Consider the following 26676-nt stretch of genomic DNA (forward strand, 5'->3'; position numbering starts at 1 on the left):
AAAAAAAAAGACTTTTGTGGCAAAATAAATTTGAGAAACACTGGCTAACAAACTGGTTTCTTTCCTGCAGGACTTCTCAGAATCTTTAACATGGTAATATGTATTGTGAATCGCCACCATAAAGATAACATTTCCCATAGTTATTTTACTGTGGGGTTCTTTTTGAGTAGAGTATTTGTGAAACTAGAATTCCTTAATACATGCTTTAAGTGATTTATTCAACCTGTGTGTTAATTCCCTACTAATATCTGTGGCAAGGATTAGAAATATTAATAAATGAGTAACTTAAGGCAGTCAAAGTTTCTGACAGAAGGAAAAACCTGCCTTCTCCTATCTTTGGTTAATGAGCTAATAATAATGAACAGTGTCTGAAACTCAACACTGATGAAAGGTAAACATCTTTTACACTAATAACATATTTTGCCTTGAGCAGGTGAGGAAAGCAGGAAATTGGTGGTTTCCAGTGTCACTAATGTCCTGCTAATGTCAAATCTGAAAATTGCCAGACACAAGCCTACGTCTACTTTACCTGCAAGAGCTCCTTAAAGGTGAATTGTTCGTGGGTTAATTTTTCCAATTGTCCTCCCAAAACACTTGCCCACAGTTTGAGGCCTGTTCGTCCTCTCAGGTTACCAGCTTCCAGGCTAATCTGGTACACGTTTAAATAAGGATTACTATGATAGCAATGTTTTTCTTCATATAAATAATTTGTATCTAGAGCTGGATGTGTCCCCTGGGTGTATATATGCTCTTGTATATTTCTAAGAAATGCTAATCAAAATAGAGAGCTGTTATTCTTACAATGCTTACCCTGCATCCTTGGAAGTGGTTGGTAATGATGACAAAAGTTAGAATCTGTTCATGTATGATAGTTTCTTTTCAAAACATCAGCTAGATTTTTAATCCATCACAGACAAGTTTCAAGTCATGTGAGCTCGTTAAACAATTTGTTAATACAAAAGGCAATTAAGCAAAACCACCAACCATACACATGGCTTTAAGATCCTAATCTAAAGTGAAATTCATATCATTTATTTATATGTAACAATAAATGACCACTCTAGACACTTGAAATCATTTATTCAAGGCATTTTTACATAATCTTGCAATCATAGTGTAGGCATATAATAAAAGAATGTGAGAGTGTAAAGAAGAATATAAAGCCAGTGTCTGGGCATTTAAAATAAGAGCTCTTCAAAAAAGTTAAAAATGTTTTACAACTAGAATTCCTGAAAAATTTGGGAGAAATTAAAACTTCATTAAAAACATTACAATACCAAATCACATGTTACTCAGTTCATAGCAAGCAGTTATATATTAAATGTTTATATCCTGTGAGCTAAGACAACACATTTTACATTCAAGTTGAAATAATTCAGCACCATTTTGGCTAGAAGGATAAATGAAATGCTTTAAGTGTTCAAAAGTGGCCCAGGACTTTTGGTAGCTGGGAATGAAATGTGGCTATTGATTGAACATATTGATTGCGAATATGAATTCTAAACATAAAAAATACAGAAAAGGGTAATTTTTACTTATCAGTTATACTGTTACTATCAAAACAAGCTATTTTTAAAACAAAATATCTTCTGACCAGAAATTCAATATTTTAACAAATTTGGTAAAGATAAATTCTTAGTACCATGATAATTTTAGTGAACTGCATTTCCTCTACAATCTAAGTATTGGGAACGTTTATGAGTGTGATTATCTCCTATGAGGTCAAGGAGAAAAAAAAAAAATTGTTCATTATTAAAAATAATGCCTAGTGAATAATTAGATGATAGCAATTGTGAATAAAGTCATTATGTAAAAATATAAAGATTTCCTGGAAATAGGCAAGTTATGTGTTTGTATGTTATGGTTACTGTTGTGAGACTGAATCCTAGCCTCAAAGGTCAAGACATCTTTAATACAGACTGTGGTCTGAGTAATTATGAGGCCACTAATATGGCATGTGGAAGACTCACTAAGTTATCTTCCCATTTAGCCGACTTTTTCACAGTTCTTATTAGTTTAAAAACCAGTCTCTTTTCAGTACTCAACATTATTTGTATCATTTCTACTTCCTGTTTAAAAGATTTTTTATTTAGAATTTGTTAAGACTGGATTATATTTTTTATTTTATTAATGGATAAATTTTACCAGGTAATCCTTATCTGTGGGTCTTGGTGGTTATTCAGAGAAGAGATTCCTTGAGGTTCAAAAATATTGAGTGTTAAATCAATACTTGTGAGTTATTTGGGAGTGTTTAGGGGTGGGGAGGAATATTTATATAAGGAATAAGCGAGAATCTTTAGCCTCTTAATTGAAACTTTTTTTTCTAAAATCAATGAAATAGTACGTGTTATATTTAAAAGGCAGACACTTCAGGGATTGGAAACATAGTTTTAACTATTAGTAACACATACATGCATATATCTATTCATTTTTAACTTTTTTTAAATAAAATATGGTCATGAAAAACAATAGTGCTTAAAACAGAAATTTTTTTAGACATGTACTTATGATGTTAAAAATGAAATAAGCTGAACCTCACGGGTAATAATGACATTTCAAATACTTATTGAGGTTAGGGACAATCATTTTCATATCCCAATGCCTAGCATGTGAGTGCCTAGTGTATATTAGGCCTTTAAATGATGATAGATGTACAGATAGATGGAAGGCCCATGGAATGATAGTAAATACATCTTCTCATATGTATCCAAAGGCCATGATATTAGCTAGTTTTTAGTATAGGGGTAAGAATCTTAATGAAATGATAGGTCTTAAATCTGTAGATGCCAGTCTGGCTCAGTATTAATACTGACAGTAGTTTTTGTTTTTAAAAAAGCAAGTATATTAAAATATCTCTGTTAGAAAAGATTACAATTTAAAAGGATCATTCTACAATCTTAAAACTAAAAGCAATTTAAGGCAAAGAGGTACATCAAAGAAGCTATTCCATAGCTCAGATACTAGCTCAGTGGAAGTTCTGGGTCTCTATCAAGCTGTCTGTATTGTCTCTTGGTAAGTGTGTGCCCTGGCAGATGAGGATCATGTGGCCCACTCTATCTGCCCTTGATTACTGTCCATCTCTAGCCCCTCTTGCCTTGCTAGGCACTCGTTGAGTGCAGAACGGTTATTTGTAGCTGGTGTTGACATTACAACTCTATGACATATAATACAGGGATGCCAACTCACTTTTAAATTCTACCTAATGTGTCCTGGCACTGGAAATACTTTGCTTGAGATTTTAATACTGGTTAAAGGAGGAAAACTTCTGCTTAAGCACCACTAACTTAAAAGTGTAATTTGAGTTCTTTCTGTACCTTTTGAATCTCGGAAAAATAGAAATTCTCCAAATTCTGTTGTGGCACATGGTTTCACAGTTTAAAATAAAATCACAGCTGTCTCATGCAACACAGTCCTTGGTTTTGCAGAAAGTTGTGTTTTTTTTCCTTATTCACCAACATCTCAAGTATATAATGCTATGCGCTTCACTAATTTGTATTATATTTCAGACACACACAAAAAAAACATGTATGACTGATTCCTGGATGACCTAGGATACTGTTCTTGTATCCATATACATTGTCATTTATTCTGGATAATTTAAAAATTTTCAGTCTTATCCTTTTTAAAGCTGATCATTTAAAAAATGTAGAAAAGTTGAAAATCCTAAGGTGTTTTTCATTAATATTTCTAAGTATTTTAGAGACAGTTGTGGTTTGGGGGACTTGTTTGAATGATTTTCATGTAAGCAAGGACACTTTTTTGGCTAATAGTTTAATATACTTAAATGCATACTATCTCTGGATGTATTACATCTATCATCAGAATGACTTCCCATTGACATAGCTGTCCTATGTATAGCAGTCCCCAGAACAGTAATTTTAAGAATGCCAATTAAAAGGTCTCTGCCCGTAGGAAAACTAAAGAATAGAGGGGAGCATCAACAAAGGTCAGACAGGAGTTGGGCAGCTCAATTACTTAATTCATTCCAAAACAAAAGCTGACTTAAGTCAGAATGAAATTTTACACTTGACAGAAAGAAAGGAGTTTATCTACTAATTTTAAAATGTAAACATAAATTTTATATAGGGTGTAACTATCTGAATACATATATTGCCATTTCTCTGCTATATAGTAATATTTCTTGACACCAATGGTAACGTGTTTGTTCCTTCCTCAGCACCAAATGTGTCCATATCTATTTAAACAGTAGGAGCCTCATTTCTAAAGTAATCTATGCTAGGACATATATAAAGCCAGTTATTATTATGGTTCACTAAAGTTTCAGAACTTTAGAAAATTCTCAGTTTAAAATAATTTGGACTCATTCATTGAAATATTTTTTTTCCTTTTGCACTATAAATTCAGAAGGAGCATAAGAAATTTGGATTTCTTTGAAAGAGCCAAGTGTGCAATTACAGACTTGAAACACTGCATTAATTCACAAAGTAATGTGAGTGATAATATTAAAAATTTCCCAAATAATGCCGATTTAAATGTTCAAAATCCAGTTATGTGCTTTGTTACAAAACAGTCCAAACAAAAATTCCTTTGTTGTTTTCTGTTCTCTCTTTCAAAATACATGAATCCTACTGAAGTTAATCTATTTTTTCCCACTTCAGAACACCAGGTACTGATTTATCCATTGGAAGTTTTGGCTTGCTTTCTAATACCTAGATTAAGAAAACAAAATAAGACAAGTTATTAACCTGATAATGCTCTGAATGAGTATAGTAGAGAAGTTTAAAGTCACCTTTTTAAAATATGTGTGTGTGTGTATACAGATAGATGGATAGATAGCAATTTCCCTCCACCAAAGCGATAGTCACCTTCTGAAATTATCCATTAATACATTATTTTAATACTGATTTGAAGAAAGTGACTACGTCAGTAGCAGAAATTGTATGCCTGATACCTACAAACTTGATGTTTAGAGTTAAAAGAAACATCCTCTGAAACAATCAAGGCTAAAGCAGGATTTATAGGAACAGCAGCCCTGGCTAGGTGAGTTCACTCCATGCAGCAAGTGTGGCATGTCCACTAAGAAGCAGGTTCATGACCTCTGCACTCTCCTGCATTAGTCCTTTCCCAGCATGGTTCTGGATGTAGAATGTTACATTAACAGGCCGAGACTGGGTCAAAGCCAATAAATCTAATATTGTATTTATGTTGTGATCATAGATCCCCACGTAAATGAAATAAGAATCACTTAGTCCAAATCATAAACCATCAGTTTCCAAATAGTCATTTCTATGAAAAAAGAACTTAATCATGGTATCTTAGAATTGAACTGGGCCACAGAGTCACCTGGTTCATACGTTGGGTTTACAGTGAGGAAAATGAGGGAGATAGGACACATCAAAGGCACACACTTTCTTACTGGGTGGTTTTTACACACCAATAGAATGCTCTCAAATATTTGATTAGCATGAAAAACGATCAGTGAACTAAGAGATGATGTGTCTTTAAGAGTTAAAAAAAAATTACAATAACGTTACCAAGGGAATCACACACACACTTGCTTACAGAGCCATGGACTGACCACATGGCTTTAGGCAAGATACACACCTTGCTCAAGAAACTTCAAAGACTCCCCGTGGCCACCAGGATGAAGTTCAAACTTTTTAGCTTGCTCTTCAGTGCTCGCTTTGATCTGGTCCCAAATTTTCCATTCTTTTCGCCCATGAAACTTATGCCTTAGCCAGACTAGAAGACTTGCTTTTCCAAACATGCCCTGCAATTTCTTCTTGCCATGCAGTTGCAGGTGATGTTGACTCCTCCCAGCATGCCCTTCCTTCCTTAACTCTCTCCAGTGCAGTCCTCCTCAGCCCTCAAGGCCCAATTCAAATGCTGTCCTAAAGCCACTCCTGAATCTCAGCCAGAGAAAATTTCGCCTTCCTCTGAACTCTGATCCCTACCAAGGGAGGCGAAAGTGAAAGTCAAAATATAAGAGGTGAGCATCATTCTAAAGGTGAGGGTTTCTTTTGCAAGTCAAGGTTTCTGTACTTCTCCCATGATTTTCCACTCGTAGAGAAGTATGAGCTCGTTATTTTATTATAAATCACTACCTATGGGTCCTTTCATTTTTTCATATTTTCATCTGATCAATATTGCTCATTAAAATTTTACATCAACCACTCTTGCAATTTATAGTCAGTGACAAGTGGCTAAAAAAAGAGAAAGAAACTATGCTGGAACAAAATAATTTTTATTTGTTCTAAATATCTAGCAATATCCAATTCAATGGATTCTACTGATGACAAGCAAGACACCTTCTATACAACAACAGAATCACCTCACCAGACCTTTTCCTCACGGGAGGGCAGCAGTTGTACCTGAGAGTCACTTAGCTTATTGTAGCAGAGGTCATCCTGTTTTGACTGCATTTTATTTTACCCCCCACCATGGAATTTTCATATTGTATCAAAAATGAAAGTGCCAATGAATACATAATGAGTGAATAAATTAAGGAATTATAAAAATTAAGAGAAATTAATCCACTTATTTTAAATTATTTTACTTTAAGTTACTTCTCTTCTGGGGATTTTCAGTTATACAGTGATCAGCTCCACACAATATGGGCCACAAACAGCCAGGTTTTCTGTATTTTAGGCATGTTCAGAATATATTTGATAATCTTCTTTCAGTGCTACACCTTTGCTGTCATAGACTACATCTGTCTCTAATGCTATGATGACACTTAAAAAGCACAGGCTTTGCTCCTCTATGGAAATAAGGAAAAGGCTCCCCTCCAAGGTGAATGTAGCCCAATCCACTTTAAGCTCCACCTTCCTTCTGGCTAGGATCCCCAGTAGTGGGCAAAATATGCACAACCAGATAGGTTTATCTGTACTTTGGAAAGCCCACAAACTACAGGTTCATCTGCAGCAACCACTGTCCTGGTTTGTGTAGCAGGGAGAAATTTCTATAAATTTTAAGTTTCTAGTGTAGCTCTGTTATGACACCTTTCTGCATGATCCATGGGCACTGACTGGTGCCTCTCACATCACAGCAAAGCTGACATGTGTTCAGTATCACTCTAATGATATTCTTCTGTTGGGAAGGTATCACTCACAGGTGGCATATGTAGTTAGAATCTATAACCCAGCATCACTAGAGCAGGCAGTGCTTAAGGGGTCAGGGTGGGACAAAGAGACAAGAACGCAAAACTACCCTTTAATTCCTCTCATCAAAGCACCACACCTGCAATATTTATGTGCTGGGATTCCTTCTAAGATTTCATTCAAAGAAGGGTTTCAGGACTAGGAAAATTATGAAGGCACTTCCATACAACCCACCTTTTGCAGGGTATTTCCCTATTACTTGTGTTTGTAGAACTCAAATATGTGAAATCTTGATTTCTACAGAACAGGTGGTCTGACCTCTTCAGCTGCATACTTTAAGACAGTCACTTTCAAAGTGTACTTTGAAGAACTCTAGGAATTTCTTCAGGGCTCCTTCATGGACTATGGGGAAGAGGCAGGAAAGCCAACTCTCTGGGCTCCCACAAGGTTATCCACCCTGCATATTGCATATTTTACAGACTCAGCTGCCACAGGCTTTGAGGGTAAACAGTGTGTTCTGTGTCTTGTCTTAAAAGCTAAGTTTCAGGGTGATAAAAACCTGAGTACATCCCCTCCTCCATTCTCTAGCATTATCAAAAAAAGATCAGCTCTAATTATGTCATAGTACAGACTCTACCGTTTTCTACCTTTGGTCTATTTTACAAGGAAGCTGCAGTAGTAGTGAAAACAGACGTGTATAATGCCTATCAATGAACTAAAGCTCATTGTCAGGAGAATTACTTAGCTAGGCAAATAGGACTCACGGTGAAATTGTGCAGCCCGAGGCATACGCATGATGTCCTGTGTAGCGAATCTCACAGCGGACGACATTGTTGGTATAGTCTGACTCAGGCACCAGGTAGCTGGGGTTCACACTGACCTAGGCAACACAAGCATCATCTGTGTTTCAGATTTGATCAACAGTGTTTACTGGTTAATTTCTTCCTATTTTCACAGGGCTAGAACGGAGGCAATGTGCTCCAACTAAATCAAGCAGGGAGGGGGTCTAAGTTAGGCACGTGGTTCAACTCTGGAGAAGTTATCGAAGGAGGCTGTATATTTTTCCCTGAAGTTCTTTCAAATAAGAATTTTTAAAATATAGCTAGCTTGGTTTAGAAGTACTTCTGGAAGATGTATAATTGCTTGAAGGACCATGATTATTTAACATTGGAATCCAGAGAAGAGGCCCATGAGTTGCAACTGAAATAAATTATGGGTACATATTCAAAGGTCTCTACCTTTAGAATATAGTTTCCGGGTTTTACATCTGTAATATCAATCCACTGGCAGTCTATGTCTGCATTATAGGTATCATAGCAGCCAGGACTCAGCCCCTGAAACAAATAAAATGCAAAAATTAAAAAGATGGTATATGGCTAGAATGTGCTAAAGAATATGCTTATTATTTGCAAATTAAATTTTAAGTTAGTACTTACAAGAGTTTGACATAAAACTATACTTATATTGCATCTCCTTTGAGAAGTATATATTACTCAGCCTTATAGCACCTCCAGCTAAAAAAAATACAGGACTAATATAAGTAGTAGTACATCTCGCTTCTTAAAATTGTCATAAATCACTAGTGATAAATACAATCTTAGTGACAAAATAGGCCTCTACCAAAATTCTTGAATATTACCAGTTTAGGAATAAAGGCCATGTAATAATCAACTTGACTCAAATATCTTGTTATCAGTGGAACTCTCTCCAATTTCTCTTCTTGGAAATTACCTTCCTATACTCTGAATACCCAAGATACTCTGTGTATAGATTTTATGGTATTTATCCTTCTCTCCTCTATATTAAAATCATACTATATAAGAATATATCTAACTAGAGATTGTAAGCTCCACAAGGACAGAGTCTATATTGCATTTTTGAATAGTTAACACTTATGAAGTATGTATTATATGCCAGGATCAATTAAACATGTTAAATATATAAATTTAATTCTCACAACTACACGAGGCAGGAGGTAGTATTAACCCATTTTACAAATAAAGGAACTGAGGCACTATAAGGTCAAATAGCTCACCCAAGAATATACAGCTAGTTAATGGCTGAGCTGGTTTTGAGTATAAGCATTTGGGGTCCAGGGTCCCTGATTGTAACCACCACACTATGTTCTTTTTCACATCATCATTGAATATTTTGTTGTATTAAAGGGATGATTGCCACATCAACTCTACTTGCAAAGATATTCACTTCCATAAGTAAATGAGTGCCTTCTACAGGCTGAGAAGAGAAAAACACCACTAAGATATGGTCCTTGCTCTCCAGAAAGTTATAGCCTGGTGAAATTTGCTCAAATTGGAGTCCATAGGTATATTCTTGATTCCACTGGTTCTTCATCAGACGTTTTAACTGTCGTATTTGCAGCCTAATAGTAGTCAAAATGAATTAAAAAGTATAGGCTAGAATCATTTAAACTCAATACCACGATTTAATTTCAGCACCCAAAATTGTTTGGTGCTTAAGATCACCTTGGTCACCAGAGAGATGGTAGAATCATCTAAAGCGTGTTCTACCAGTGCTGGTTTGCCTGTGGTTTGATTTGGGAAGAATGGGGGAGAATTGTGCTCTCATACAGCACACAATAGTACAGATAGGCCAAACTCAAAAAGTACCTTTGCCACAGCAGTGAGAACCATTTTCCCACTTTGGTCCATACCAACTTGTGATCATTCGTTAACCTTATGTTGAGTAGTAAATATATTATGAAGAATTTTCCGTTTCTGATTTCCAGCACATAATTCTGATTCTGGCACATAATATATATTGAGTAAGTGTTAGCTATCATTGTTGCTACTACTACTACTACTACTACTACCACCACCACCTTCATGGCACTGTAAGGGATTCACTGGATTAGATGCCCATTTAAGACTCGTTTAAATAATGCTACAATGCTTATCTTACCTTCAAGTGAACAAAAGAGCTTTAAAGAATGCTGAAATTGCCACTCTACCTTACTCAAGTGGCAGAATTTAAGTATAAGCTTTGATTATTGGAACTGGCAAACAAAAGAGTTTTTCAGGGCAGTAAGCAAACAGGCATTTCCTGTATTCAAACTTTTAAAACTTTTAAAAAAATGTAGAACCTTAGCCAAGGCTGTAGAGATTAACTATTTGGTTTTAGCAAAACATAACTGTTTGTTACATAAATTAATGAGGTTAATGTAACTTTCCAGTTTCATATATATTTAATATGTAAATTTGTTATCTAATAACTTATATGAAAGTATAAATGTAAAGAAGTCACATCTAGTATTACTTTTGGATACATTTAAAAACTTTATAATACAACTAATCTAAGTCAGTACTGGGACTTTGTGAGAATTTTTTTTCCCTTTAAATGAAGCCCATGTTCAAGAAACACCAGTCTAGTGGAAAACACAAATACATTAGTCATTTGTAGTGTAAGACCTAGTGAATAATGGTTAAATAGGACACAAACGGAGGATAATTAACAAGAAAGCTACCTAGCTGATTCACTTCCTTATAAACAGAAACTAACACACCATTGTAAAGCAATTATACTCCAATAAAGATGTTAAAAAAAAAAAGAAAGCTACCACATAAAAAGAAGTAGGGTCACCCCCCACGGAGCTGGGGGACTCATATGCTATAAACACCTATAGTCTTAGATTCAAATATTTCAGCAGTGAGCTGTCCAGAGTGCCTCTTTTTCTAAAGGAAGAGAATAAACTCCAGGTCCGCTGCACAGGCCGGGCGCTGGGGGACTTGGAGATCACTGAGTGAAAAGGGGACCTCTACATACACATATGTGTAATGTGTGGGTAGGTTACATCTCTTTTGCTTAAAGACTAAGTGCTACCCCAGGGCGGGAGGAATTGAACCCTTACCCCTCCAATTGCTATGATGTTCTAAGCTGAGACAAAGAAGCAACGATAACATTTAGGTCACCAGAAAGCTTCCTGCCACAGCCCTGGAATTTGCTTCCCAAGATGCCAGCTGCTGATCCTTTTGTGCCCTGAGTTATGTACATTCACTACTCCCTGCCAAGATTTCCGCTGGAGTAAAATTATAATGTCCTTTTACAAATTAGGGTTTCTTATGGAAATACTGGCACAGCTTTTAAATGACACACATTTTCCCATTATAAGACATACAAACTGCTTAGGACAGCACTCTTTTTAAAAATCCATCCAAAGGACATCTGACATCAATTATACTGTAGGTTTAAATATACATGCATGGAGAAAGAAACTGTGTTCTTCTGCTCTTCTTCAGATGATTAAAAGAGACATTTTTAAAAGTACTTTTTAAGAAACTTATTTTCTGGCCTTTTGCTAATCCCAATCACCATTCTATTTTTAGTTTAATAGGTAGAGGGAGGAATAGTTTTGCAGGTGACAAAACAGAGATAGCTTTTCCACAATTGCTTACCAATCAAGTTAAAGAATACAGAATGAGTGCAGAAACTGGAAACCATTAGGATTTTTTCAGATAATAAACTACTGCTTTTCACTGTAGAACATAACAGGTAGGCACACTGACTTTCTGTGATGATGAAATACTTTAAAAGTAATTTTGGATCATCAAGCCATCTCTTTCCTTTTCCCAATAATTTACCATATGGACTAGATGACCCCCTAAATAAAATAGTTTTTTCACAAAGACAGGCTGCAGGAAAGAAAATAGAAGACTGTTTTCTCTCTCAAGCCTGTGGGTTCTTGATTCCAGGTTACCATCCTACCTGTGTGTGTGCAGTACATGCAAATCGCCTATGGTAGCCGTAGTCACAGGACGTGTCCTCAAGACAGAAACTTGCTTTGTGGCCTTCAGCCACTCTCCTCTGGGTGCTGGCATCAAGCAGGTCATAGTGGCTGAATTCATCCATGCTGTGGTAATGTCTAATGTCCCACACAACACAGAGACAGTGGTCAGTAACATACAGAGAAAGCAATGAGGATTCTAGATGACATCCCCACTGCTTCCCGCACTTGTTTTCACATCAGAATTGAGATCAAGTTGATCTTCTTAAAGGTAGATTCATGCTAGATTTTTTTTCCAGGACAAAAAGTCTATCAAAATTGTAAGGCTTTAACTCTGCTACTAGGAAAAAAAGATCTACTTTTAGTATTTTGCTTTTCTATTTCACCCTGTTTTATCTTTGAATATTAAATAGAGATAGATAGTAAATTATCTTTGTTTAAGTGAAACTTGCCATATGTCCTCTAGTATATCTCCTTTGGCTGCCACTACCAATGCTTCATTCCAAAAAAGAAGAGCACTTGTCTCTTGGGAGGTTTCTGTGAAATTTTAAAAAACTGTGTTCTCACACGTTTAAAATCCTTACTAAAATGCAAAGGAGAAATAAAGGCATGTTTTATCCACCATTATTATTTAACTAGTATAAACTTTTATTTAGAAATAATTCTATTTTATCAGCAAATTAGGTGCTCATATCTATTCTCCTCCTTTCATTAAAGTGAAGGTGCAGAGCTGTTCATCTTCTCACATAAGGAAAGAACAAGAAGAAATGGCTTGAACTATAGAAAGTTTAAGGGCACAAAACAGGATTTCCTGGCAATAAACACCTAGGCAAGTTACCAAGTCAAACTATAGAATTACCTTATGTGAAAATATTTAAATTTAGGATAAAACAAGCAACTACCTTGGGGTTGATACAGGCCTTTTAAAAGATTGAGGTAGGCCCTTCTCAGTTCATGGAGTAAATCATCTCCATCTTTCTTTGAGAACGGTATCGGAATCCTTTTCATAATGTGTGATCTTTATTAAATGCTATGAAATGCTACCTAACTGTAGATGATCTTGACTGTAATAGGCTTTTTTAGAACTCTTACCTGTAGTGTATTGGGATAAAATTCTAGTGAAGCTAATTGCTGCATCCTATCAACAGTTTTAATAAGCTGGGCTTAGAGTTTCCAGTTTAAAAGATAACAGGATATAGTAGTTGATGTACTATCTTAAAGATAGATTTCCTTGATTATGTCAAATTACATAGAGAGAAATTCTAAATGTAAATAACAGCAATTTTCTCCTTTTGTGTAAGAATTTGTCATATCAAGAATCACCTGTAGGGCTTCCCTGGTGGCGCAGTGGTTGAGAATCTGCCTGCCAATGCAGGGGACACGGGTTCGAGCCCTGGTCTGGGAAGATCCCACATGCCGCGGAGCAACTAGGCCCGTGAGCCACAACTACTGAGCCTGCGCATCTGGAGCCTGTGCTCCACAACAAGAGAGGCCGCGATAGTGAGAGGCCCGTGCACCGCGATGAAGAGTGGCCCCCGCTCTCCGCAACTGGAGAAAGCCCTTGCACAGAAACGAAGACCCAACACAGCCAAAAATAAATAAATAAATAAATAATTTTAAAAAAAACCAAAACCCATATGGACCCCGCCCGTGTGGAGTTACAGTCCAGTGGGAGACAATTAATTAAACAACTAAATATATAATTAGAATTCACCCTTATTTAAAAAAAAAAAAAAAGAATCACCTGTAAAATGAAAAAGCAACTCAAAAGTACCCAAGAGGCCCATCCACTTACTGGTGACAACTGTGCCATTCCCAGGAATATCTCGGTCGGCTTGGTAAGAAATCTGATGTCCCTTGGTTTTTCACTCTTTGGGGAAATCTTAGCAGCACCCTGTGATCATAATCTCTGACATCTGCCCTGTATGCTGAGCTGTGATTTTGAAAAAAGAAACATTATTATTTTCACAGAATATTAACTAAAGACAAAATTACAAGCAAAACCTTTCCATTCTATAATGGTCACTACCCCCTTCCCCCAACTAGGCCATCAGTTCCAAGAGACCAGGGCATTTTGCATACATTTTTTTCTTAAACAGTTAAATAAGATGTAAAGTGGGGAAGTAACTCTAATAAAAGAGTATTCCCAGATTAGATAAATAATTTAGTAACTATCTTTGAAACAACAGCATTACTGTAGTAATATCATAGGGAATGCAATGGTGTGTGGTGCAAGACTCAAGAATGAAGATGATGAGCTTGGATTTCTTCTCTTCTTTTAGCTGGACAGTTATAAAGGAAGTGGAAGAAATTTACAAAATAATTTTTTTCTTATTTATTTTGTGTGAATATATATATTTAAATACTATTGATGACCTTACTTTACATTAAAAAATATTTTTATGCGTCTTATCAAATCATCTTTTGCTCCCTCTGCTGGTTTCCCAGCAGCAAACTCAGGGAATTCCATTCCCCAAATTGCTAAGATTTTATTTTAGGACTAATGCAAAAACAAAGCTCTTGCTCATGCTCTTATTCTGGCTGAAGTAATACCAAAATAACTAAGTTAATTGTGGCTTCAAATAAAAGAAGAAAACTACGACGCCCAATAAGGGGCGCCGTACTGGCAAAGTGGCTCCCAATCTTTTAAAGGGGTATTGACAAGCTCTTCCATTACAGTATTTTTTCCACGTTATAGTAGTTTAATAAAACCTTATTGGAAACAGTTGGCTCCAGAGTTTAAGGATCTTAGAAAAAGAATAGGAGACATCCCCCCACCCCACCCCCGCTCCACACACACACACACACACACACACACACACACACACACACACACACTCTTCAGGATAAGGGTTTGTTTCATCTCCCTGACTTGTGCCACAGTTTGAAAGTCAGAACCCACAGAAATCTTCACAATTAACTCTCCATCCAGGTCAGCATGCCCAGGAGAACACATTCCACTTCCCAGCTCTTGTCTGCACGGAACAAGAGTGGTCAGAGCCAGGCACTTGAGCAGCACCCCCCGAACCAAGACGGAGGAGCTGGGCAGAGGAGATACAGCGGGTACCTGGCCAAGCAGTTTTCCTCCGCGGCGCATCTCAGGTTGTACATGGCCGTCTTTTGCACGTACGTGGACGCCTGGATGTAGTAGGGGTCGGGCACCAGGTCCGGAAGACCTAAACGTCAGCCAGGCGATAGGCAAAACAGTGAGACAACTCAGCGGCCCTCACCCTGGCTCCGGGTCCCTCCAGGTCCCTTACTCCTCACCCTTCACCCAGCCGGACTGCGGTTGTAGGGCTGCGGCTAGCAGAAGAATGGGGACGCCCAGGGCTGCAAAGCAATGTGGAAAGAAAGCAGGAGGGGCCAGGCGCGCGGTTTGCACCAGATTCCAGGGCTGCCTCTGCAGGAGCAGGGGGAGGGATGGGATCTGCATGGACTGAGGCCTGCCGCGCCCAGCCAGCCACGTCGGGGAGCCACAGAGTTGGGGAAAGGGTGCGCGGGTGTTTCCGGCGACTTGGGGGTGCTTACCATACTGGAAGTAGCCGGTGCCATATCCGGGCCGGTACCTGCTCCCAGGCCTGGGCCTTTCGTACGTGTCGTAGTAGTTGTAATAGGGGTTGTCGTCGGTGTACTTGTAGGGATTGTACGGGTCGTCGCCCACCATGCCGTCCACGTCCACGCGGTTGGGCGGCCGCAGGTTACTGAGCGCCGGGAGCTCTCCTGGCGCCGTCTGGTTACCGGTGCGCTGGGCCCCAGACATCGAGTAGCCAGCTTGGAACCAGTGGCGGGCGGCGGGCCTGGGGCGGCCAGCTGCGGCTCCGGAAGAGCCGGCCGTCCGCGCCCGCGCCGCCACGGTGCGGTTGTTGCGGAGCAGCAAGATCGGCGTGCGCAGCTGCGGGGCGGTGGCGTTGGCGGCGCCCGGGGCGGTGGCGCCCGGGTCCCGTCGGCGCTGTGGCTGGTACTGCGCGCCCAGGCTCAGCAAGCTGAACACCTGCCCGTTGTTCTCCCATTGGATCTTCTGGCGCCAGGCGCCCGGAGCCGGCGGCTGCTCGCGCGGGGGCTGCTGGTGGCCGGCGGACGGCGGGGCGCAGCGCACGAGTGCGCAGAGCTGCAGCGGCCCGAGCAGGAGTGCGGTCCAGGCGTAGCGCATCGCTCCCTTTGCTGGATTGTCCCCGCTCCGGGAGGACGTAGCTCGGAGAAAAAAAAAAAAAAAAAGACGGGGCTCAAATCACGCGAGGGAGGGAGAAATCTTCAACTAGGGAGGCGGACTGGGCTCGCGTGTATCTCAGTCCCCACCAAGCAGTGCCAAGGGTGGGCTACAGACCCTCTCCAGTAAAGGCGGCTGCTGGGACGTGGCACTCGCCTCTCTCCTCTTTCTCAGTCCTTCTGGAAGGCGACGGGGAGCGGCGTGGCGGCCCCGGCGAACGGGCAGTGTCTGGAGTGAAGGAAGGAGGAGAGATTTTAAACTTTCTGGCACATTTGCAAAGTTACACAAGCCGTTCTGGCCCGGCCGCCCCTCCGCTATTTGTTCACGTAATGTGATTGGAAACGTGCAAGGCGGACAGCTCCTCGCCTCTGCCCCTCCCTCCCCTCCCCGTCTTGTCCTCCTCCCCCCAGACACGTTGCACAGGGAGCGTTAAGGGGAAAGAACAAAACGGAACACACATCCTGAGACACACTCGGCTTAATCTGGGGCGAACATGCAGGAATTTCAAAAGACTCAGACAGGCAAAGCCAGCCAGGCCATGGGGCGACGCCAAAATATGCACGAAGAAAAATGCTATTAGGTCACCAGCCCTGCAGAGGCGGGAAGTCGGGAGGTGGGGAGGGTGCTGGGGGCGAGAGTCGGGGATGGGGGAAGGGGGGAGGGGTGGGCGGAGGAATGATTGTGACTAACTTATCCATAAGGAGTTAACCACACAAATTTACCAATGCACACGCGTCGCTTTTATGGGAAGCGCCTTCAGCAAATAAACCCCAAGATATCAAATTTTGTTTTTCTGTGTGTAGGTAATATGAGAAATGGGTTACAAATTTATTTCCTCCAGTGAATATTTTAATAACCAAAAGTAAAATTTTACAGGGAACAAAGCCAGCTAACGCTGAAGTGATGAATAAACCTGTCTCTTTCAAAATGCCGGCCTGAATTGTGCTTTAAGTGGAAGTGAAGAACCATCTTTCATTTCCACAGTGTCTCTCAGGAAGTTTCAGTAAAGGGGGCTAGAGCAAGTCTGCCTTAGCACTCAGAAGGCAGTTTCAAATATGCATTTCATCTGATTTTTTTCTCTTTATATGTTTAATAAGGAGGTTTGACTTTGGATTAAAAAAAAAAAATAACCATTTGTTGAATGTTGAAAAGTCAGTAAAGAATCCTTTGGTGTTTGATTGATCTTCCAAGCTAAACAAAGAGGTTGATGAAGAAACCGCATAGCACAGGGAGATCAGCTCTGTGCTTTGTGACCACCTAGAGGGATGGGATAGGGAGGGTGGGAGGGAGGGAGATGCAAGAGGGAAGAGATATGGGAACATATGTATATGTATAACTGATTCACTTTGTTATAAAGCAGAAACTAACACACCATTGTAAAGCAATTATACTCCAATAAAGATGTTAAAAAAAAAAAAAGAAACAGCCTTGGGTTTCAGATTTTGGTAAAGAGAAGGGAATGGGAGTGGCCAGAGGAGAATGTGTAGGAGGATGTGGGTAGGAGGTAGGTAATTCTGACTGGAAAGGGATGCTTAATGGACGAGTTGTTCACATGCCACTCAGGGTTTGGGCAGTGCTGGAAGCATTTCAAAGAAAAATATTTAACGGCTTGATTTAAAACTACAGTCGGAACCAGGTTTTATTAACCTTTTAATTGGACTCATCATTGATTGGGCCGTTGTCTAGATACACTTCAATATTCACCTATCACTGTTGGTCTCTGTCTCTTGATGATTAACCACCACATTTGGGTTGTGTTGTGGACCTCTGCTGATTTGACTGCCCAACACACATTTCACTTGTTTTCTGGTCAGAACGACTGTATTTTCCTTTTGGAAACTTCCCCTACCCAGTTGCATGGTGGGACTGACTGAGCATTCATGAGACTTCCCCCACTTCAAGCGGTGGTCATTAGACTCAAGCATGGCTAATCAAGCCATCTCCCTAGAATTCAAATCTTGAGCAGAAGTACACAAAGGTCAGAAATGTGGGAGCCCGCTCTTCCCGCTAGTAAAGAAAGTTTCTGTGAGTTGTTGCTACACAGATCCCCCTTAAGGTGTCTTAGGCCAGTACCTTGGTTCTTCAGCTTTTCCTTCCATTTTTCCACTGCATTCCTTTGTGGCTTAATGTGGTCAGAATCAATTTCTGTTGTTTACCACTCAAGAACCCTGACTGACACTAAGGTGAGGGTTGGCTGGTTCTCTCAGGTAATCAGATCTCATGATTTTGAACCCAAGGTGATGCGTTTTGCTTTTACTGAGTCAAGTTAGATTTGATCTGCCATGTCCACACACCATCCTTGATCACAAACGGGTGTCAGGTGGAAGCTTGCCTATGGATTGCCAGATCTCTTACTTAAATGTTGAAGATAAAAATTCAAGTGCAAATCCCATGGATGATGGCAGGTCAGCAGTGCTATCCCTCTGTATGAAGTTCAGAGACATCTCTAGCTATCATGTTATAGACTTGCGGCAGAACTTAAACTACTCAATTCCCCAAACGCACTAAGAGAAGGAGTAAAAAGAAGAAGCAGGTGTATATAATTTGGATGGATGGGCCAAATTATAGGAGAATCAGGAAGGGAGAGAGTGTAATTATCTCTCATCAGAAAAATGTTCTGTGTTCACCCATGAAGAGCTCATTCGCCAGGAAAGAGAAGCCCACAACTGCTAGGGCTTGACCACACATTGCTAAGGGAAGACCTCTGTTATGGAGTTCAGACTGTCAGAGTGGCAGACCAGAGTGTCCCTTAATGGGAGGGTAGAAAATTTTTCCTGGATCTTGGATAAAATACTCTTGCTTCCAATCCTGGTGTTTACATAAAAAAGCTGTGTATCTTTGGACAGCTGACTTACTTTCCCTGGCTCTTAGTTTTATGTAGGATTCAAGGATTAACTCAAATCCTTTCTAAAGTATTTTCCCTGTTTTAAAATCACTGATTTTTGTGAATAGCCAAGTAACTCCAGTTACTTTCAATTCATTCACTATAATGTTTCATTATGATTATTAATGTTTAATTGAATAACTCCTTTAGTTGGACTTTAAAGCTTTGGATGTATTTTATGTGTGAGAGTGTGCAGACTGCCATTTTCCCTTTTTACATATTTCCCATCAGAAATTCAGTGTACATTTGTTTTACAAATATTTCTTGAATACAGTTATACTGTGAAGTGTAGTATACCGTAATGGTGATTTGCACACCTGGGCACTCAATGAACGTCAATTGATTAACTCATTATCAAAATTTATGGCTGAATGAAGTTCATCATTTTTTTCAAATTTGCTCCAACAGACTTAAAAATTTCTTGTCAGAATAAAATAACTAGAATAGTAATGTGTGCACTATATATTTTCTTTTAAACACACAACACTACTTTAGGGGGGAAAACACATTACCCTTTGTTTTACTTCCTAATGAGATGTTTAGTTGCTTTTCTTTCTCTTGCCCTTTCTCTAAACTCTCTCTGCCTTACGACTCAGCCAGCTGAAAACAACATGTGGCTAGCACATTGGGGACAAATAAAAGTGTTTGCAACCCCTACAAGAGACAGTCTAGCCACACATTGTGCCTTCTGTTCAATGACAAAGCTATTATTCACAAAATTGGAGAAACTACAGTTCCTTCTACTCAACACTGAAATAATCATGAATAATGACAAGAATAACTGCAGCTACATCAAGATACCTTTGCTTTTAGCTTTAGTAAGATCCATAGCTGATTCCACTTTGACTCTGAGATCTTCTTTTGTTGACAATTCTACAGTATATAGCATAAGAGGAAAAGAGATGGAATGACGCTATTTTTTTCAAGGTTCTAGAATATTGATATCAAGAATTTAAACTGCAGTGTCTGTCACATTGCTTAAGAAGTGAAAGTTGTTGGGACTTCCCTGGTGGTGCAGTGGTTAAGAATCCGCCTGCCAACACAGAGGACACGGGTTCAAGCCCTGGTCCAGGAAGATCCCACATGCCACGAAACAACTAAGCCCATGCGCCACCACTGAGCCTGCACGCTAGAGCCCGCGAGCCACAACTACTGAGCCCACATGCCACAACTACTGAAGCCCGTGTGCCTAGAGCCCGTGCTTCGCAACAAGAGAAGTCACCGCAATGAGAAGCCCACGCACCGCAACGAAGAGTAGCCCCGCTCGCCACAACTAGAGAAAGCCCGCGGACAGCAACGAAGACCCAACGCAGCCAAGAATAAATAAATAAATATTTTTAAAATTTTTTTTAAAAAGTGAAAGTTGCTATAAGACTGTTCTGATATTTGTAAACTGTATTCATATATGTGGGATAATTCATATAAATGGAAAGTAGAGTTACACAGAAAGCCAGAACACTAATGCCTTGGTGGAAGGACTCTGGGTTGAGCACAGATTCTTTAGTTTGGGGTTCAGGAAGCTCATACAAATGTCGTTCATTGGTAGACTAATGTTCATATGTGCTTTGGTGCCATGCAGTTTGAAAACATCACAGAGAATAAAATCAACAAAGAAAGTGGGAAGTTGGAGATGTGTAAGTGAGAAATGATTGAGAAAAAAGGTAGGCATGATATCCAACACAAGGGAGATGAATTGAGAGGTGAATGAAGACACTAAGCACATTTTTGAAGGTAATTTAGAAAGGAGTACAGCGTGAACCAGAAGTCTTTGAACCAGAAATCATCTTACTGAGGGTAAAATGGAGGAGAAGAGCAAGTTAGTTTTGAAGTTAACAATGTGCTTGTGTTCCCTTCACCTCGTTCTTTTTTTTTTTTTTTATTTATTTTTAGCTGTGTTGGGTCTTCGTTTCTGTGCGAGGGCTTTCTCTAGTTGCAGCGAGCAGGGTCCACTCTTCATTGCAGTGCGTGGGCCTCTCACTATCGCAGCCTCTCTTGTTGCAGAGCACAGGCTCCAGACGCACAGGCTCAGTAGTTGTGGCTCACGGGCCCAGTTGCTCTGCGGCATGTGGGATCTTCCCAGACCAGGGCTCGAACCCATGTCCCCTGCATTGGCAGGCAGATTCTCAACCACTGCACCACCAGGGAAGCCCTCACCTCGTTCTTATCTTCTGCCACATACCACTTCCAGGTACTCACTCAAATATAAAAAGTGGACTGTTGGTACACACTTGTCTCTGTGTCAAGGCTGAAATGAAAAAAAAACTGTAAACAGACCGGATAGAAGAATTCCAGAAATAATGAATTTTAAATATATCTTGTTTGGTTACTTATCCCCTTGGGCCACCTAGGGAATGGAAAAGTGGAGCTTAACCCTAGGGAATGGAAAAGTATTTTTTTCTAGTGTCTTTAATGCATATTCATATGTGATTAAGTGAATAATGTTAGTCACTATAACAAAATGGGAAGATGAGAAGGGGTGAAGTTATGATAGGAGAATGAGTCTTTGAAATTCAGTTAATCAGAATTCAAAGTAATTTTGTTACAATGACCACAAAAATAAGGGATCAGCCTTATTTTTGGCAAAACTGCCTACAAATGAAGTCCAAGTGATTCGATTGGACGTGATGGACTGTCCATGACAAAGAATCCACTGTTCTTCATGCCATGAGTTGTACTAGGGTCATTCTTGTTTTTAATTGATATAATGAAGTGTGTCCTTTGGTTCATGTCCTGCCTTATTTGCTGCTTCTCAGCTCTTCCTGGATTCAGCTTCACTGTCTCAGAACCCTAAAAGTTATTTAATACAACCTGGATATGATCCTCTGAGATGGTGGGATAGAGGTCAGGAGAACATTTATGCTTAACTAAGGTGTCCCCATCTACTTGTCACATGCTATGACTGCAGTCCACCATCAGATTGTCTTCCCTCTGCTTTAACTTAACCCAAAGTGCCCTGCCTTCATTTAGTGTCCAGGAGGACTAAGACCACAGATTACTAACAACCTATTGCAAATTATATGGAGTTGTATTTTTTTCTCTCTCTCCCGTAAGACAGTAGTTCTCAGAACATTTGAGGGTGTTATGGATGTTTGGAGTAGAGGCGGAGTGAAGAAGGATTTTGATGGGACTCTAGAGGTGAAAACCTGTTTACTAATTGTTGCTCGAGATGAGCTTTGAGAATCATTGTTCTTTCTCTTTCTGTTATTATTAGAAAATTGCTTATTTCACCATCTCACTTCTTCTTGATTATATAGCACCTTAAGCAAAGAATCAAAGACGTTTATATCATGGCTCTTAAAGCTATGAGAGCCTTTTAAAGCAGGTCCAGTTAGTTATATAGTTAGTACATTGTTGTAAACATGGGTTTCTTTGGCTTCTATGTATTTTCTTTTCCTACTTTTCAGCTATTTCATGGATCACAGCCATCCCTTCCAGAAAGGGGCAGATAAAAAGAGAAAAATTGAAGCTCATAAAGTCTGTGGGAACTCTGTCTCCTATAGATCACATAATGGCACTGAACAGTTTGGCCACTATTCTGGGCTACTTATGGGAACAAGACAGGCTTTTCTGCCAGTGACACATCTCTTATACTTTATTCTCAACAGTCTATATAAGTTTTTGCAAATAATTAATACAAGAGCCTATGATACAATGGCATATTTGAAAACATTAAATTAATTGATTAAATGAAAATATTAAATGAATATTAAGTGAAACTTGTAAATCAATGTATACAACCTCAAAATGATCCGTGACGAAGGAATCTCTCATGACCAAATAATGAGTTGAATACACAGGGCCTTTTCAAACTTGCTAAATGGATTCTCAGTAGAAGAAGGAAATAATAAGGAAATGAATAGTAATAAAAATAAGCAACTTAATCACTCTCTTTAAAGGACACTACCGGTCCTCTCATTAACAATAAGCATTTCTATTTCTTGTCATTTGCAATGCTTCTGGCACAGTGTAAAGTGCTTAAATGTATTACCTCATTTTATTCTCACAACAACCCTGTGAGCTGGTTATTAATACTTCCATTTTATGAATAGAAAACAGAAGCTTAGATAGATTAAGCAACAAGCTCAGTTAAAAATGGACAAAACTAGATCTTGAACCTCAGGTTTTATCCTGTTATAAACACTATATTACTCTTGCCAAGTGAAGTAGAATAAAGGTAAGTAATAGTCTCTTTCATTTTCTTTCTTTGTTTTAATTATTGGAAAATTAGGCTTAGTGACTCACTGAAGGAGATTGTGGTCGGGTCAATTAAATGACTAGCAATGACTATTTACCTAGTGCCTAAGGGTAAATGGCTTTGGGATAACTGGTTGATGGAGACAGACAGTCCTTGGATAACTATTACCTCTACTATTTACTAACAGGGAGTTCTTGGACGAATTAACTATTCTGAGACTCAGGTTTCTCAACCAAAAATAAAGATAATAAGACTTATCTTGCAGGAATTGTTGTGAGGATGAAATATTTGTAAGTATATGGCAGAGAATCTAGCTTACATTAGGCAGTAAGTAGGTGATAACTGTTGTTAATGCTTGGTGCTTGGACATTACAATTTAAAAGTCAGCAAGACTATTTGTATATAAACAATTATGCAGAAAGAAGTTTTCTCTAAACATGGAAAAAGAGACATTATTTAATTTTTAAAGTGCCTGTTTTGTTACTTTGAGGCAAGAAGACTCTTTAAAAAATAAGTCAGCTTTATTTAACTATAATTTACATAAAATAAGATGTATAACTTGCAAGTACACAGTTTGATGAGTTTTAACAAATGCATATGTCTTTGTAATCAGCACCACAATCAGGATATAGACTATTTCCATCATTCCATGAAGTCCCCATGAGCCCGCCCCACCCCTGCCCCAGGAAACCACAGATCTGATTTTTTTTCACCTAGATTAGTTTTATCTGCTCTAGGACTTCATGTAAGTAGGAATTATACAGCAGATATCCTTTTGTGTCTGTTCTTTTGCTCAGCATGTCTAAGATTCATCCATGTTGTCGCTCAATCTGCAGTTCATTTATCTTTCATAAGAGTAGTGTTTCATGCTATGAACATACCATAATTTGTTTATTTGCTTGTTTGTTTTCCAGACTGGAGCTATTATGAATAAAGCTGCTATGAGTATTCATCTACAAGTTATTCAGTGGATGTATTATTTATTTATTTTTGGTAAATACTTAGGGGTGGAATTGCTGCATCTTTAGAGTTAGGTATGTGTCTACTTTTATAAGAAACTATCAAATCTTTTTATAAGTAGTTGTATTATTTTACATTCACACCAACCGCATACAGAGATTCCGTTGTTCCACATCCTTGCCAACCCCTGATATTTCAGTCTTTTTCCATTTTAGCCATTGGGTGTGATGTGGTATTTGATTGTTATTTTAATTTGCATTTCCTTAATGATTTATGATTTTAAGCATTACTTTCATGTGATACTTTTTTGTGTGCTATACATTTGTGAAATATATATTCAATTTTTTGCCCAATTTTTTTCTTATATTCTTATTAAGGTGTAAGAATTTTTTATACATTCTGGAAACAAAACTTATGTGAGACATATGTATTACAAATATTTTCTCCATCCATGGGCTTACCTTTTCATTTTCTTAATGTCTTTTGAAGAACAGGAGTTTGTAGTTTTGATAAAATCCAGATGATCGATTTATTTTCCTTTTGTATCCTAAGAAATCTTTTTCTAACCCAAATTGACAAGATTTTCTTCCAGAAGTTTTATAATTTTACCTTTATGTTTAGGCCTATGATCCATTTTAAAATACTTTTGAGTATAGTATGAGGCAGGCGTTGAGGTTTTCTTCATATGGATATCCAGTTGATTCAGCAAAATTTGTTGAAAAGACTATTTCTCCAAGACACCCCTTTGCACCTTTGTCAAAAATCAGTTTGCCTCTATGTGCAGATCTATTTCTGGACTTCCTATTCTTTTTTACTAACATGTTTATTCTCATGTCATTACCACATTGTCATGATTATTATAGCTTTATACTAAGTCTTGCAATCAGATAGTGAAAGTCCTCCAAAAATATTTTGACTGTTTTTGGTTCTTTGCATTTCCATATACATTTTAGAAACAGCCTGACAATTTCTGCCCAAAAAACTGCTGGAATTCTGATTGAAGCTTCACTGAATCTATATATCAGTTTGGGGACAATTTATACTTTAACAATATGAGTCTTCCAGTCCATGAACATGGTATACACTCCACTTATTCAGGTCTTTAATTTCTTTCAGCAGTGTTTTGTAATTTTCAGTGTAGAAACTTTGCATCTCTTTTGTTAAATTTATAAGTATTTTATGTGTTTTGCGATTATTATAATGAAAATATTTAAACTTAATTTTCTTATTGTTTGTTGCTAGTTTATAGAAACACAGTAGATTTTATAAATTGACTTTATATCCTCTTTAAAACTTTGTTTTAGTTAAGATTTAAGGAGGAGAATAATAAGAGACTGTGAAAGAAACCTGATGGATGTAAATAAGAGAACAACAAAGAATGATTCTATATGATCACAAGGAATGATTGTATATGAACAATTTTAGAGGGTAGGTAATGAAAACATAGTACCATATCTGCTAACTATTGCTATGTAACAAATCATCTCAAAATCTGGTGCCTTAAAATAATACACATAGTATTATTTCACAACCCTTTGGGTCAGCTGAGTGGTTATTCTGTTTTCAGCTGGACTCACTCATACAGATACATTCAACTGTACCTTTGTCTCAGAAACATATCTGGTACATACTTTATTCTATCTGTGAATGAATCAATTTATTGGGGAAAACAATTTTGTCCATAAAAAATCTATTGAAAAGAACATGAATAATTCATTTCACATACCCACAATATTGGAAATAATAAGATACCAAAAATATTCACCTATTAATTAATATAAAATATTAATACTTCTAAACTAATTATGGTGATTCATAAAAAATCATAATAAAAAATCAAAAAGAAAGTATAAAGTATTTTATTTACTTATTAAATAAATTTAACCCATCACAGAATCAATAAAAGAGTTGCATAAGAGGAATCAGGAGTAGTATTTGTATATATGAAAGTTTGTTTAATCATGGATAGAAAGGAAATGATTTTTAAATTAATGTTAATAATGCATTAATATACATATATGTCTAGTCCAATACTTTTAATATATAATATAACATGTCCCAAACTGATTATTTTTCTGCAGCAAATTTTTTCTTTATTCTCCTCTATCTTAGTAACCATAACCCCAGATGGCTAGTCCAGAAACCTGGGAGTCATCCCTCAGGTCACCCTGTCCTTTAACCCAACATCCAATCCATTTTAGAATATGGTCCATTGGACCTCTTTTAACATTTCTGCTTTTCCCCATCTCCATTTCAAACACCCCTAACAAAGTCACCAATTATCTCTCTCTTAGTCAATAACTTCCTAGCCAATTTCCCCACATTCATTGACCCATGCCCACCCTCACATAGTCCATACTGTAGCTAGGGTGATTATTTTTACAAACACACATATGACGATGTCATTCCTGTCATCAAAACAATTTAGGAGAAGCTCACTTCCCTTAGAGTGAAGTAGAAAATTCCTCCTATGGCCTAATGGACTCTGCTCTTGCCAATTTATGTAGGTTCAATGCCACCACCACCCCCACATCCCCACAGCCCCACCTCCTCTACACTGCTACTGTTCATTGCAGTTTCCAGACCAAACTGTCATACGCTCTCCCATCAGAGTCTTTTTTGCATGAATCA

The 26676-nt window shown here is 38.4% G+C and overlaps 1 protein-coding gene across 2 annotated transcripts; it reads right to left on the bottom strand.

Moving 5' to 3' along the window:
* Positions 1-1151: 1151 nt before the first annotated feature.
* Positions 1152-16321, bottom strand: LOX (lysyl oxidase). Of its 2 annotated transcripts, XM_059916936.1 has the most exons (7): positions 15328-16321; positions 14867-14975; positions 13595-13732; positions 11781-11937; positions 8300-8395; positions 7826-7941; positions 1152-4670 (listed from the first exon to the last, which is right to left on the bottom strand). In XM_059916936.1, exons 1-7 carry the CDS (start codon positions 15947-15949, stop codon positions 4664-4666), a joined length of 1245 nt encoding a protein of 414 aa, XP_059772919.1. In that variant the 5' UTR covers positions 15950-16321; the 3' UTR covers positions 1152-4663. The 2 variants fall into 2 exon arrangements, with proteins under 2 accessions (XP_059772919.1, XP_059772920.1); XM_059916937.1 differs by lacking the exon at positions 1152-4670 and having other exon boundaries at positions 7822-7941.
* Between the last annotated feature and the right edge of the window lie 10355 nt (positions 16322-26676).

The sequence above is a fragment of the Balaenoptera ricei genome, chromosome 3 (assembly GCF_028023285.1).
Source record: "Balaenoptera ricei isolate mBalRic1 chromosome 3, mBalRic1.hap2, whole genome shotgun sequence".
NCBI classification, from domain to species: Eukaryota; Metazoa; Chordata; class Mammalia; order Artiodactyla; family Balaenopteridae; genus Balaenoptera; species Balaenoptera ricei.

Excerpts from the sequence above, each read along its gene's own strand:
- LOX (XM_059916936.1), bottom strand. The coding sequence starts at position 15,949 with ATGCGCTACGCCTGGACCGCACTCCTGCTCGGGCCGCTGCAGCTCTGC. Across the intron at positions 14,976-15,327 it reads CACCGGCTACTTCCAGTATG|GTCTTCCGGACCTGGTGCCC; the intron begins GTAAGCACCCCC and ends GCTGACGTTTAG. Across the intron at positions 8,396-11,780 it reads CATGTACTGCACACACACAG|GGGCTGAGTCCTGGCTGCTA; the intron begins GTAGGATGGTAA and ends TATTTGTTTCAG.